The sequence below is a fragment of the Cydia fagiglandana genome, chromosome Z (genome assembly GCF_963556715.1).
Source record: "Cydia fagiglandana chromosome Z, ilCydFagi1.1, whole genome shotgun sequence".
NCBI lineage: Eukaryota > Metazoa > Arthropoda > Insecta > Lepidoptera > Tortricidae > Cydia > Cydia fagiglandana.
Window position 1 is genome coordinate 21,885,734 of NC_085959.1, and position 16,785 is coordinate 21,902,518.

General features: G+C 36.7%; 1 protein-coding gene across 2 annotated transcripts in view; it reads left to right on the plus strand.

Annotated features, from left to right (window-relative positions):
• Positions 1–8,886: 8,886 nt before the first annotated feature.
• The window catches only part of LOC134679052 (potassium voltage-gated channel protein Shaker), a 188,028-nt gene continuing 180,129 nt past the window's right edge, over positions 8,887–16,785 (plus strand). Inside the window, exon 1 of one of the 2 annotated variants that reach the window (XM_063537872.1) lies at positions 8,887–9,156. In XM_063537872.1, coding sequence (XP_063393942.1) covers positions 9,029–9,156 — 128 coding nt within the window. In that variant the 5' untranslated portion in view covers positions 8,887–9,028. Of the gene's footprint in view, positions 9,157–10,422; positions 10,857–16,785 lie in introns of those variants that run through there. The other variant, XM_063537871.1, reaches the window with a different exon arrangement.

Here is a 16,785-nt window from a genome sequence, read left to right on the forward strand (position 1 = left end):
TGCTTGCGCGACTCCCAGTTCACAGTTGAGTCACCTATTTTAATAACAAAACCACTAAGATTTTCTATCACAATCATTAGCAAAATCAGCATCTGCGAACACTGAAATGTTAAAATTACCACTTTTAACAAATACAAGACAATAATCAATTGTCCCAGACAGGTAACGCAATACTCTCTTAGCTGCTATCCAATGATCTTTAGTAAAACAATTACAAAATTGACTCAACTGAGACAAAGCATATGAAATATCTGGCCTAGTACAAACTGACAAATACATGAGACACCCAATTAATTCTCTAAATGGATAAATATTTTCAGATAAACAGTCTTTATCATTTATGGGTCTCTCGAGTTTACAGTTAGCTGCCAATGGACTTGCAACACTCTTACAGTTTGACATATTAAATTTAGAAAGCAATTTCTTAATGTTATCTGATTGGGACAACTTTAATATCCCATTTTTCTTGTCTCTAGACACTGTAATACCTAAACAATTTCTTAAATTTCCTAGCTGCTTAGAATCAAATTCTGACTGTAATAAATTACATAACAAGTCTTTCTCACTTTCACTATTCCAAAATATATAGAAATCATCAACATAAAGGGCTATCATTGTTAAGTTACCATTAGATTTCTTAGTGTAAATACAAGGTTCACATTTGCTTTGCATGTAGCCATTATTTATCAAAACATTATTTACTTTATCATTCCAGACCCTACTTGCCTGTTTTAAACCATACAAACTTTTATTTAAAAGGCAAACTTTATTTTTATTACAGATAAATCCTTTTGGCTGTTCCATATAAATCTTTTCAGCCAGGTCTCCATGAAGAAAAGCAGTAGTTACATCTACATGTTCAATTTCCATATCTAACTCATTAGCAATACAAAATAACAAACGCATGGTTGAATGCCTGACTACAGGTGCAAACGTCTCTTCATAATCGATACCTTGTTTTTGTGAGAAACCACGGGCTACCAAACGAGCTTTATACTTAACGTCCCTCGTATCTGAAAAATCATTTTTTATCTTATAAACCCACTTACTTTTAACAATATTTTGGCTCGAGGGCCTATCTACCAGGGTCCATACATTGTTGGATAATAAAGAATTATATTCAGACTGCATGGCAGCTAGCCATTCCTCCCTATGGGGACTAGACATAGCATCCTCGTAAGTTTGAGGTTCATTTGTTTGAGCTGAACAGACAAACAGAGACGAATCAGACAAATCATAATCAGTGTACCTTGCTGGTTTAATGTGGCGTGTAGTCCGTACGGGGCGTTCGCTTGCCGACGCAGACTGCACTTCGGTTGGCGCACCTTCCCCTCGAACGTCACGCACGTCACAGGGTGAAGCCGATGATGATGGCTGACCACTCCAGCTGTCAGACACAGGCTCCGGGTTGAACAGGGTGTCCTGCCCATCAGTGATGTGGGCATCGGAGGATGCTGATGGTGAGGGCTGGCCAGGCCCGCTGTCATCAGCAGCACTGCTCCACGACAGGTCCATGTCTGAAATCATACCATTGTTTGCATTAGATTTATCGTCATTGTCTAAATATTCTAAATTATTATTTTCCAACATGTCATTATTTAAAAAAATATCATTAGATAAATTATTTTCATTTAATTGTGTTTCACACAAATTATCATTCATTAAAACATTATTATTACCTGACTGTGTTATACACAAATCATTATTATCTAAAACTATATCTCTTGACTGTGTTTTACACAAGTCAAGATGGACAACATCAGCGGGGACAGGTTTAGTATTTTTACCCAAATCAATGAATTCATTCTCAAAGAACACAACATTTCTAGATATAATGACTTTCTTGGGATTCAAGGGATCTAACAACTTATAACCTTTAGAATGATCAGCATAGCCGACAAAAATGCAATGTTTTGATCTAGAATCTAGTTTGTCACGCTTGCTTTCATCTATCAAAGACAATGCCTTACAGCCAAACACTCGCAAATGACTCAAATCAACTTTATTACCTGACCACGCTTCCTCAGGTGTCTTACCGGGCACAGCACTTGTGGGCGACCTATTTTTTAAATAGATGGCAGTAAAAACTGCTTCAGCCCAAAACTGCTTGCCGAGGCCTGACTCCTGAAGCATGCTTCGTGCCTTTTCAAGAAGAATGCGATTTTGAGATTCACTTACACCGTTTTGTTGTGGGCTGTAAGGTACAGTTGTTTCATGCACTATACCTGCTTTCTGCAAATAATCCCTAAATTTTTGACTACAATATTCCCCGCCGTTGTCACTGCGAAGCCTCTTTATAACACAACCTGTTTGCTTTTCAACAGTAGCTTTAAATAATATGAATTTGGACATTACCTCAGATTTATTTTTCATGAAGTATCCAACCACCCGTCTAGAAAGGTCATCAGTGAAGGTGAGCAAATATCTTGATCCACCAAGACTGCATACAGGGAACGGACCGCATACATCCGAGTGCACAAGCTCCAGGATCTGTTTGGCGCGCGTGGCCTCCCCTTTGGGAAATGCCACCACTTTTTGCTTCCCCTCAGCACATGACACACAGCTTTGCAGATCATGCTCTTGAAAGGCTAAGCCGGAAACCATCCCTCGGAGGGTGCACATACCTCTGTAGCTTAAATGTCCAAGTCTCTTGTGTAGCACGTCTATAGGCACTGCCTTGGTCGACACATTCGCCACCTGTGAATCATAAGACATGCCTACCCCTTCATTATCCACACAATAGACCCCGTTAACTCCACTGGCACTAAGAAGGACAGTGCTTTCTCTCAAAACAAGGCATTTATCTTTTAAAAATTTTACACAAAAGGCCTTCTCACATAATTTACTAACACTTATTAAATTGGTTGAGAGCCCGGGCACAAACATAACATCTGTTAGAGTAACAGAACCTTGCTTGGTTTTGAAAAACACATCTCCCCTACCCTTACAAGTTAACCTTTGTCCATTTGCAACAGTTACACTTTCAGACAGGTTCTTAAAGTTTATAAAGCTACCGAAATCTTTCCACATGTGGGAACTACACCCCGAATCAATTAACACTTGATTAACCTTAAATTGATTGTCCACACTCGTTGCCACTAACACCACGTGTTCGTCGTTTTTGGGTTTCTTCTTGTCGTTTCTAAGTTTAAAACATTTTGACTTTATATGGCCTAGCTTATTGCAGTAATGACATTTTCGTAGCTTATTCACACTTGATCGAACGGTAAGCGCTGCATCAGGAGAGTCTTGGCTGCCACGTCGATGCTCTTCCTGTAAGAGCCGGGTACGCACCAAATCACTCGTGAGTTTTGCAGATATATTCGCCGACTCTAAGCTCGATACTACGATGTTGAAGTCCTGCGGCAGTCCACTCAGCAACATCTCTGCGACTTCCTCATCCTCAATCGTTTTACCAATATCGGCAAGTTGCTGCACTAACGTGGTTACTCCGTCTATATATGAGGTCATGTCAGAGAAATCAGCATATTGTGTGCGATGTAGCTGCCGTAACAAGGATACCCTTCTATAAAAACCTTTGTCTTCAAACACGCTGGCCAGGTTTTTCCATGCTTCCTCTGCCGTTTTCGCGCTGCGTACATATTGAAGGCATGCGGGTTTCACTGACAAGCATATCCGTGCTAATGCTTTTTGAACTTTAGCAGCGTCCGCTTCCGTGCCTTTAATACAATTACTTAGCCCTTCGACGTTTAGCGCCATCTCCATATAAAACTTCCACGTGGACCAATTTGCGATGCCATCCAGTTTGTTGAAAGTGTACAGCCGCAACTCTTCTGCCATTGTGTAGTTTTGAATTGATGAGGAGAGGCTTATAAATTTGGAGGTTACCTTGGCATGCGGCACGACGGCGATTCCGGCGTTCCAACCACACCACTTTTCTTAAAAACTCGTAGTTCATTCGCTGGGTCGATAACCTGATGAGCCCTGGCAGTGGTGGTGGTGTGGTGGAAATAAGAAAGCTTCAGGAAACTTCAGATACTTTTATTAAATTAAATAGGAGCTTACATGCGTGCAGACGAGTGTAGGTGCATTATGAAAAGAGGGACCATAGATAACACAGACAGCCCTTATAAAGTATTAAACCATAAACAATGTAGAAGGGTGGATAAATAAATTAAAGCTTTCCATACATTGTCATGTATGTCGTCTTAGGGATTACAAACCCGAATCAGTCTAAACACCAATTTATAAATTAATGATCATCTTTACTAATATGTAGATACTAATCAACACATTATTACGTATATGTACGTAAACGCAACGGGCGTTAATTTCATGATCCGTTTTTCTTAGTAACTAAATGTATCGTATTGTAATCAAAAATGGTCATTCTATGGAACTTGCTGACTATGTTAACAAACCGCTATATTGAAATTGTCACAGAATGATGAATTTACTAGTGACTTGTTTACGGGCATTTTCATTTGACTTGTAAGTACTTTAAAGCGCGACTTAAGTCGTGTTTCAGTAACGTCTAACCGTTACATTTCTGACAAAATGTATGGGATTTGACATTGACCGTCAGTTTTGTAACGATTGCTAACTGGCCGTTAAAGGTGCACAGTTAAGTGAAGATGCCGTTACATATAGTTAGCAAGTTCCATAGAATGACACTTTACAGAAATGGTGGCACATTAAAAATATAGGCATGAAGTGAAAACTAACACACGCACAACAATTTGAATATATGATATAATGTGTAAGAATATTTTAAAAATAAATTGGTGATTATACGAACTAGGAGCGAAAAACTATTGATATGTATAGGTGAACCAGGATCTATTGAGGGTGCGCCATGTTACGGAAATTTGTTGGTACTAATTTCTAGCAATGGCAACAATTTTAATAATAGACAACATCTACCCTCTATGATAGTTGTCAATATTGACAATGTAAACATTGCTTTGTCTAGTTTCGTGTGAATTATTATTAGACTGCAATAATCATGCCGAAAGTTTTAGATTTTACAGAGAAAAAAGTTGTAAATAGTGTATATAGTTATTTATTGGAAAAAAAACGTGCGGGAGAGAAATTTCTTCCATTGGAAAATATAACGAAATTAGCATCTGAATTGACGGGTAAGTTTCAAACTTATGGACAAATGTCACTATAGTCAGGTCGTCACGATTTGGTTGATGTCTTGTAATAATTTGATTTGTGTATTAGGTGTATCGCATGCATCGGTATCACGGATTGCTAGCGAAGGGCGTAAGGGCGGAATTAAACGACCAAACCTAAAAAAAAGAAAACAAAAGAAAATAGATTTGGATGATTTTGATTTATGTGTCATACATCGTAAAATTTACGAATTTTATAGCGTAAAAAGTAGCGTTCTTACTTATAACTCTTGCGTTACTTATTGACTTTACGCTATTCATTTTATCTAAATCGAGTCAGCCATTTAAGCGTAAAAACCGAAGAAATATCCAAACATCAAACTTCGCACTTATTAAAGTTGTCGGAATAAAACAAAAATCATCTGCCAATTTCCATTGTCCCCACTATACAAATTGTTGCTATATAAAATTCAAAACGAGCGCCCTCTTGACAATACTCCCAAAGTTCTGGTTTACCTATACCTACATAAAAACTGTCCTGATATTTTTGTAAATGTTAATTAATATCCAGAGAGAAAAATGAGATGCGATATCGCGCCGTCGTACATTTTCGTCTTAATTTTAGTGAATGTTTATGTTTGTTGCAAGCACATACGGACAGGAATTAATATCGTCTGCTATTTCCCAGCTCGCTTCTTGTTAAATACGACAGAGTTTTTAATTTACTGAACTGCAAACAGCGCCTTTACCACAATAATTAAGGTTTTAAAAGAAGACTTTTATTTAAAAGGGGGCTAACGCAAAATTTTAATTTTTATATAAGTTTTTACATCTAATCAAAACCTTCAGCGACGTCTGACGTCACCTGCGTTTTAGATTACGTTTGATTTTAGGTTCTAAGTCAAGGTGGTATTATTTTGAACTAAGTCAAAGATGTACGCTTGTAATGTGGGTACTAAGCTAACGAAGTAAATAGAAAACAACACAAATAAATGCCCTTACTAGGATTTGAACCCGGGATCATCGGCTTCCTAGGTAGGGTCACTACCCCCTAGGGCACACAGATCGTTGAATGTTTATCGAAGATTATCCTAAAAGAGTAAGAATTGACCATAGTTATGCAGAAAACGACCAACTCAATTTTTCTGTCATTGCAGAAAGCGACCAATGCTAATGAGATAGGGTGTAAGTCACTTTGACAAAAATAAAAAGTTGGTCGCTTTCTATAGAACTACGGTCAATTGTATGTGTTAAAATGTGCAATGGGCGTTTTTGTAGGCCACACAAAGAAGTTTAACCATGTAGCCATGCTGCCAGTAAATATTAAAAAGTTAGTATAACCAGTAAGGTGAGTGCAACGGCTTCGTGTCAGTTTATAGCAGCGGTCGGCAACCCGCGGCCCGCGAACCGCTCACTCGTGGCCCGCGAGCCTCCCTGGCTATTTTGTATGTAATAACTATTGACAAACGACAATGTCTGATAAAGTCATAAATACTAAGAAAGTGCGGCCCGCGTCCACTTCGTTAACTGCTATGTGGCCCTTGGCTGCTAAAAGGTTGCCGACCGCTGGTTTATAGAAGGAATAGCGGATAGAGAAGAGGCCGACGGCGCGCGGCGGCGGCCGGGCCGCCTGCAGCGGAACGCGCCAGTTGTTATGAGGAAAGCGCCGCCGTGCACCCTCGCGTGGGTCACGCGATGCAGCCTGCTACCTTGATTGTGTAAACGGCGAATTATATCCGAATGTATTTTAAAACGTTTACAAACGTCGGTTCGGCAAACTTATTATTGAATCACAATCAAAAACTTATCAATAAAATATACCTGCATTAATCATTTTTTATATATGCCTTTTATGGTTACCTGTGTAAATATGTATTGTCATTATTGTTATCATACATAGATGAATTACTAAACGATTAAATGTTATAATTTCTTTAATTTTACAAGTAGATACTTAAATCAATAGCAAAAGGATAAAAAAAATATTTATTGCCCTTATCAATCTTATCATTATTGTTCGAGGCGGAGGTATATATTGCATTTGTATTATTGTTATCAGATTTTGACTAAACTGAATGGAGTACCTAATGTGGTTATGAAAAAGCGATAAATACCTATGTATAGGTATAAATTAGTTGACGCAAAATATTGAAGTCTTTACTCTATTTATAAGTATTTATTTTAACGTAAAACATTAACTATAGGTACCTATTTATTTAAAACGCAGTTTTCCTAGTTAAGTAGAACTTGTTTCTCTAGTTAACACTAGTTTATTTAACATTTTTAGTAAGTAACCTATTTATAACTAGAACCTTTTCTGTCAAAAACTAGCTTACATAATTTTGGCCTTAATATCGTCCTTACTACACACTGACTACCTATAATTTTACCAACTCAATGGTGCTATGTGAATGTGATTGCCAAGTTGCTTTTCCTTTGGCAACTGCTTTTGCTGAACTGGATTACGCTAGGAAGGGAATGGCGAAGCTAGATGAGACATTACATTTCTTTATGGCGCATGTTAAAACCATTCCGAGCGTTGCTCTCATTTTTTACTCTCTATGTAGTTACTCTTTATTCATATAAAAAATTGCTAACGATTAAAAAAACAATAATGGTACGCAGTTTTCATTGAAATATCAAAATTTGGTGCGATAAAGGTGGCCACTGACGAGCTTTCCAACAGTCCAAATAGCGTGGCTACACTGGCTACAATCCAAAATCGGTCCCCGAATGTCAAAACCGTACAATGTTTAATATTAGGATGCCGTCCATTTGATTAAATCCCTTCGGCATCCCTTTGGAAGGCTCGTCAGTGGCCTGCTTAAGTTTACACACATTTTCAAATCATCTTTTCCATTTTTCCTCTCTCTTGAACAGATTTCGAAAACAGACCATATCTTCAATACATTTTGTGCATAAAATGCCACTTTCTGAATCTAAATGTAGGTACTGAACTAACAGGTAGGTATCGCGCGGACCGTGTCTAAGTAATATGTAATGTAACTTCATAGACGTGAATGATTCGGTTTTGTCATAATTTTAATAAGATATATCGTATTAAACTCTTTCATTAATTAAAACTGTATCTTTTGTTTCAGAACACGAAGAATAAAAACAGCAAATATTGCTAGCTCGCTAGCACTTAAATTTAAAATATTGTACAGTAACATATATACAATTCAAGTGAAAGTGTAAAAAAGTGAACTTTTTCAATTGGGATCTTAGTAATACTTAATTAATTTCATAAGAAGTTGTACCTACTTCTTATTCGCGGCATAAAGAAAGAAAGTGATTGTTCAAACATAATAACTATTAATACAAATTTCAATAAATACAAAATATATTAAAAATAAAATAACAGTAACTCTTAGTTTACTCATTGTAAAATACTAATTAGCTAAATATAAAACGTAGTGTTCTTTTTAGTGGACTTGTATAAGTGATACTCTATTACGTTAGACTTTGCTATATTAAATATCTGTTACATGAACACTTACTTGTTATCAATGAACTTTCAATGTGTCGTTATCATTAGAAAAAAACACTGTAAGAATAATTCGAGAAGTCATTTGTACGCTATAAACGTTGGACAATTAAGCCTCCTCATAACCGAAGCCGATATTTGGCTGGACCACGGCTAAGACCTGTAGTCCACTGTGTTAATTGGAAATATGAACAGTATAAACAACTAAGAAGTTTCAATCAATACAAAAATACAATTCTTATTACGTATTGGTCAGCGAACTAAATAAACGGACACTGTCATATTGAATACAACTTCATCGACACAATGTCTGAAAAGATAATTAGAATTATCCGTTATGCATTTATAACTCTAATTCTAATTGGATTAGGTAGTGCAGTGTATTCGTTTAGTAACCGAAGAAAGGAATATGAGAGGAAGTTTAATGAGCTAGTGAAGCAGTACATGAGTACCGATCGGGAAGATGACGATGTGGCAGTCGGGGATGGGGCATGGGGCCAAAAACCCGTGGCTTGGCAAGTTCATGGGCCTCGTGCGCGACCGCCGCCGGGAGCAGAGTTCCGCGACGTCCACCGAAAAGACCCAAGAGCGGTAAGTCCTTCATGTATTTATACTTAATTTTGACACCCGATCCCAAAAATAATCTCTCCTTATTTAGTTTAGACGAATTTAAACAGAATATTTAACTACATATTATTTTTTTACATTACCTTTGTACACAATTTAAATATTTATAAACAATGTATACATATTTAAATTGCATAGACAATATGCAATGAGCGGGTTCTCAATAATTTTACTAATTCTACGACGCAACAGGTGAAATTCCATTGCTATTCAACACGAGAAAAAATTAGCAGTTAAACATCAAACAAAATCAACTCCAAATGAATGAACGTCATTAAATATTTATCATTCAAATTCATAATATAAAAGTCAATTCTACCAGCCAACATAATGAAAAAACTCAAAATATGTATTAAATTATATTACTTTTCACAATGTGTGGATAAAATGCAACTTTCTTATAGGTTTTAAACAATCAAGATAGCCTTTGCGAGAGTGTGGTGAAATTATTTTTATTATAACGGCCTCCTAGCCTAGTCGGTAGTGACCCTGCCTACGAAGCAGGAGGTCCCGGGTTCCAATCCTGGTACGGACATTTATTTGTGTGTTTGGCCCTGGGTTATGGATATTTTCTATGTATATAAGTATATAATTGTACATTAAGTATATATATCGTCGTCTAGCACCCACAACAAAAGCCTTATTGAGCTTACTGTGGGACTAGATGGATCTGTGTAAAATTGTCCTATAAAATTTATTTATTTATTTTTAATATTCATTATTATATTCTAGTACACCTGACCAAAATGTTGACTTCGGCTGATTTTTTTCACAAATAAAACCTAATGGTTCTTAAGTCACTATATTTAACAGTATTGGCTTTCCCTATGCTGTCCCACTTAAAAAAAACATTGTGTGTACAAACTGAAAAGTACTGATCATAAATGTAATTTTACTAAATTAATTGATCAGTACAGACGACAAAATATCATATTGTCACCTGTACGGAGATAAAAATATTAAGCCCCAACATCCTGCCCAGTGCTCACACAGCTCACGGTCACGCACGCGGTAGGACCTAATTAGTATCACTAAAATTCTAAATCAAACAGTTCTAATACAGCGAAACTCAATCAACATTCGAGGGGTTGTGATTGATAATACTGCTTTTTGAGGTAACAACCTAAACAAGCAATTAATTTGTTCCAAATTAATCCTTATCACGTACTTATCATCAGGAGATGAGAGCTTTAAATGCAAAATTACGCAAATGTAAAAAGTGTCCGCACCAAAAATAAAACAAGCCGTCGGGCCGCAGACACGCGCGCGCGACGCGATATCAAACTCCCGGAATACTTCGCGTACTCTCTGAAAATATTCTAAGAAACCGTTTCATCGGCGACGCTCGTCACCGTTGCGAACGTGTGGGAAAATACCATACATCGCCGAATAAGAAAAACAAACAATGAGCATATCCGATACGTCAGATTTAAAGTAACGGCCCGCTCTTTGTAGATCAAAGCGATGTAAAATATTACCAGTATTGAATAGATGGTGCTAGGCTTAAGTGAAGTGATTGTAGTTTTTGTGTCCCTCGGTTCCTCATTGAACAATTACCCTGCATTAATGTTTGCGGGAGGTGGAGCCGGCTTTCAGAAACAGTCGAAGCCGCCCTGGGAGAACTCTAATGCCAACACTAACGCTGCTGAACTAACACCGAGTTGGTAAGTGGCCATTCATAATGATAAACTATGCGATGCGGGCACTTTTGTTTACATCCACTTATATAATACCTAGCTGTGTTAGATGAAATTACTATGAATTGTATACGCTCATTATATTACTGTGCGTAGAGATTTAACGAATAATTTAATTAGTAATATCTTTCTTTCGTTTAAAGATATATACTATCTCGTACCTATATAGAAATAAACATGTGTTTACGATAAAATAAATAGAAAAATTACATTTGGGTTTCTATGTTAACAAAAAATAACATAGAGCATATATTATAAGTATAACATTACTACCTACTACTATTCATAGAAAATTATTCATTCACCTCTAGGTATACGGCTTAATTTTCCTGACCTATAAACATTTAACTATCAAATTTACGGATGACATCAAAACAGTTGTAGAAACACGTTGGATTTACAATGACTATTAAACACTATCTATGAACAACACAAGTATGAAATATTGTGTTCGTATACAATTATAATTGTGTTGCAAGCCTTTACATAATTAGTTAGTGGATCTGTTATTTAATATGTTTATTGAAATGCAGTGGGTGTAGGTTCTTTATACTTGGACTTGAATGGTGGTTTATACCCAATCAGTCGAAATAGTTATTTGTTTTACAAGGGGACAAAGTTGTTGTTTAACCGCTCGTGCTAATATTGATACCCGAGCAAGCGAAAGATTCGAGTGGTTCGAAAAATGGAATCTAGAGCGTTGCGAGAGTTTCAAAGCATGAGGGTTAAACAAAATTTGCTCCCGTGTGAAACACAAAATTTTTCACAACACCAACCCGAAGCAAATATTAAATGTAAAATATCAGACAAAATCAAACCAAATCAAATCCAAATGAATGTTATTAATTATTTGCCATCCAAAATCATCATTAAAAATTAAATTCTACCAGCAAACATAAGAAAACAACTCAAAATTTGCATTTGATTACTTTGCCTCACATGTGAATAAAATGCAACTTTGCTATCAGTTTTTGAAGTGCAAAGTAAGCCTTTCCGAGTTGGTGTGGTGAAAATAAAATAAAACTGCACTAAATTTACGATAACACCCAGTGTCAAATTATACTGGTAACCATGGTAACTCCAGGTTTAACCGTTTAACCCTGGGTTAGTGGAGTGGTGCAAGCGAGCCTTAGTCAGCAATAATCTTTGTCCTCCTCCCGACAGTAATGTACAAGTATCTACTATTTATTTTTAGAGATAAATTATAAAATTAATATTGAACGTAGGCATCTCTGCTTTGTCTCCTTGTTTATTTACGCCGGCAGTTCCGTGACCAAGCACGGTGGAACGGATTTGGATATCGCTGCCAGAGTAAACAGTATAGGTAGGCAATAGTAGGCATGTGTCGTTCACGAGTGATTTATTTTTTATATAGATTAGATAGATTTTTTTTTACTTATCATTTTACCTTGTGTCTATGGGTAAGATAAAAAATGCAATATTGTGAATCTAACTAAGCGTAATGGGTACCATGCCACAGGCGGACCTGCTAGAGGGGGTATTCTTTTTATAATTAGGTTTTTATTTTATAGGTAAGTTTCTTTTATTTTAGTATTAATTTTAATTTCTTTGTAGTTTTAGTTTATTTTAATAAGTTATTTTATATTCACTATTTAATAAACTTAGTTATATACAACAATTTTATTCTTATTACTTCAAAGGTGTCAAGATGCTAGATAGCGCAGTGCTGAGCCTAATCTCTGCTAGCTCCTTCACAATCAAGATGATTTTAATCTGACTTGTACAAGCGGACCAGTGCCCACAAACTATAATGTAGTAATTTTTTTAAAGATTTGTTTTTCTGGTAAATTAGCTAATGTAACCCTTGTACAAGTGTATTTAGGTATCTACTTATATTATGACTAGCTTCTGCCTACGACTTTGCCTGCGTGAAATGATGATGATGATCGATTAAAACTATCCTATGTGATGATGGGCCCGAGGGATGCCTCGGGCCCCAAACTATCTCCATACCACATATGAATCGGTTCAATGTTTTAAACGTGAAGAGGAAATGGACAGACAGACAGAGTTACTTTACTATTATACTATATGTAGGGATTACTATCTACTACTGGCTAGCATAATTAACTTTGAATATATATTTAATCGTAATGAACTAATGACAAATTCGCATATATATCTTCGGATATTAGGTACCTTAATTATGCCTTTACCTCGCCCCTGTTGCGAGGTAAAGTTGTGGTCACCGGTATACATACCGCTACATACTGGTGGCCACAACTACATGTAGCACTCCTAGATATAATAAATTGTAAAATTCCAGCTCATTATACAAGCATCATAGAAGTAGCCGCTTACTGACCTTTTGTGAGTTTTAATCGTAGTCTACTCGCACACCATGTAGCACTATTATTTATTTAGCAATCTATCTTTTTTCGCATTCCTATTTTCGAATTCGAATATTTTGAACATTTTGAAGTGAATCATAGAATATCTAATTAATCAACCAATAAACTAATAAATGTATTGTTATACAATAGCATTAATGGTAAATTTAGTTAGTACTTAGGTACTACCGAAAATAGCTTAAGCTCGATATTTTCGGGAACCTGTAAACTATGTGACATATTAAGTTTTATTCAGCTGAAAGCAAGCTCCACTATGGTATATTTTTTTAATCGGCACTTTATAACCATTTATCTGTATACTTCATCTCTGACAGAATAATTAAACAAGTGGGACAATATTATAGTCTTCCGCTCCTGATTGAGGCTCAACCACGAAGCAAGTAAATGAGACCAACACCACAGCACGCATTATGTTATTAAATCGATTTTCCCTTTGCGTTGGTTACCTACAATAGAGATAGAACCATGTAAATGTAGCATCGGTTATTGCTACCATCAATGGAAGTTTTCAGTGTTATGGCATTAAAAAAAAATTGTAACTTTTTCGCTAAATTCTGAACTAGCAAACTATGTTATATTTGCGTTACCAACTGGTATGGTTGAATCACAACACGACTATTATTACATATTTACATTTATCACGCCTATATATTTCCCGGAGGGGTAAGCAGAGACCACGGATTTCCACTTGCTACGATCCGGACACACCTCTTTCGCTTCCTTCGCTTTCATAACATTCCTCATACACGCTCGCCGGTTTAGGGTGCTCTTGACCTGGCCTTTCTTCAGGATTTCCCCAATCTGACCAGAGAAAGTCCTATTATTATATTTACTTATTACAAACGTATAAGTAACTCTGTCTGTTCTATGTCACCTTTCCCCAGTTAAACAACTTAACCGATTTGAAGTAATTTAGCATGTAGGTAGGTAAAATGCTTACGCCCTGTAGATGGTCATTGAAATTCCTTTATGATTTGGAATCAAGCGCTCTGAATAAGGGAAAATAGACGGGAAATATCTCAGTCCGTATCCCACGCCTGCGTTAAAAATGTTCTTTAAAAAACACGACAGCTATGAACATACTTTCTGTGAGTAGGTACCTAATATCGGACCCACACCTTGGCGCAGTATTCATGGCACGCTTCAAAATTTGGCTTAACACCGGCTAGTGAATTCAAACATATCAGTTGAAAACGCGTTTACATACTTAAATAGGATAATATTGATTCTATCTTTTTTTTATACTAAGTTTTTAACCATATGAACGTACGTAACCCTCCATAATGTGTAGCCTGACACACACTTGGCTGGTTTTTGCCGTTACATTCAATGTACACCCCTTGAACAATGAACACGATTCAGAGAATTTGCGGAGCTCAAGCTATTGCACACGAGGCAGTATATGTGGCCCCATACATTGTACAAATCGTATTTACACGCATCAAGAGCAAACCTCGATTGTTGTTTGATTCCACGACTTGTACATGATTCACGAAATGACTTTATTAATTATCCTACTTCACCTATGTTCAACTAGGCACACGCAGGGGAGAGAAAGTGCTGATTTGATTTTGAGAGTTTCTACGGTATTTGGTAGCCTTATATAGGTAGTCTTACCTTATTAGTTGCAGATATTTTAACAGATGATACTTTACTTTAAAACAATTAACTTTAAATAGAAATTAAGAATAAGGAATTATTATTTTTTGTTTTATTTTACCGAACAATAAATTAACTATAAGGAAAACTGCAAAAGCAGTTTTCCTTATAGTTATTAGGATGAAGTGGCCAGACAGTTAGGTGTTAGGTAAAAGAGGTACTAGAATCTGTTCAATGAGATCACATTTAATAATCACATTAACAGGGTGGTTCTACGTAGCAAATTAGTTTTTCAGTTTTCTCCATAACACATCGTAAAAGCTATAATGTTTCATACTTAAATATACTCCAGGAACCGAGTACTATCAACTGTAAAATATCTGCAACTAATAAGGTAGCACCTTATATACTTGTGCTCACATAACGTTGATCTGAAAGTGCCAAATAGAATTAATTAGTGGCCAATGAATAGAAGCCGGACATGACACTAACTACTCGTAATGTATTATCCTGCAACGTCTCTATCGGTCGTTTTGAGTGCTCGCTGTAACTTTCTAATTATCTGTTGAAGGCAAGCGTTTAAGCTGCAGGGCTTACTGAATCTCGGGTGCTTTATACGTTAGATTTGACTATTGTCAAGCCCTAATTTAACATTATTTAGAACTTTTCGGCGTTTAAGTCAGTTAAACGATTTTGTATTATGAATTAGGCCGCCAGGGCGAATCCTATCGGCCAACAATACCTACTATATTGTAAGCTGTTATGCCTGGACCACACCTAACGAACACCTACAGTGGCGAGTCGGTGCACTTGACCGAGCGCTGGAAATATCTAAACATACTCGGGCTCGGCAACTCGGGAAATTACTCGGGTAGGTACTCAGTCGAAAAAATGGCCGAGACAACCACTCGGACCCCAATAATTTTACTAGACCAATTTTTTACCCGACTACGGCAACGCAAAAGGAGGGTTATGGTTAAGTAAAGAGAACCTATTTCTATTCCCTTATGACAGTAGGTACCAACTTGTTTAATCAGGTCTACTTAAAATCCATCATCTCGTATAAATTCCCCGCCTCCCCAATACGTCGATTAATTTATCTTTTTGAAGTGATATAAAGATGCGTAAATTTTCCAATAATTTCTTTGAGATTAATTATATTTAAGTAGTCGTCATTGAAATAGCTGACTGACCAACCGCAAATTTAAAAAATGTGTCTAAGACTCGGCCCTTTTTTTACTCTCTCGGCTGAGTGATATTTTGTTATCTGGGAGCCGATTTTCGAAATTCGACCATTCAATTTCGTGTAAGTATTTTGTTAAATCATATCTCCACTACTAGGCGTTTAAATTCTACTAATAGAATTGAAATCGAGTGGTCAATACCACTAGATTCCAAATTTCGATCGCTCGTATTTCAAAAATTAGCATTTCGCCGTTTTCCACCGATTTTCGAGTGACGAAATCGAGTGATCGAAATTCAAAAATCGGCCCCGTGGCCTCTGTACATACTCGTTAAGTGTGATCGCGTTGCGAACCGTTGTTTGCTAATAAATATGACGTTGATGCATCAAGGCGGTTTGCTTACAGGGACTTACCGCGAAACAAACATTTATCGGTCGAATTTTGCAAGCGCGATAGAGAGGCAGATGACGAAATTTTGATTTTCGTATTTGAAAGTAGACCCTCTGAATGTGCTAGTGGCTCGGCTTCGCAAAGTTTTGCGTAATATTCTATTCTCAAATATTTAAACATTAAAAATAGTAATCAACAAGTCAGTAAGTGGCTAATATAGTAAATTTACCCAATAAAAAGATATTTTTGAACCATTAGAACACAACAAAATGAGTGGTACCTAATACGGACGGAAGTTTGGTGTGGCTCATATCAGATCGTACATCGTTGATTAATGGTCCTACAAGTTTC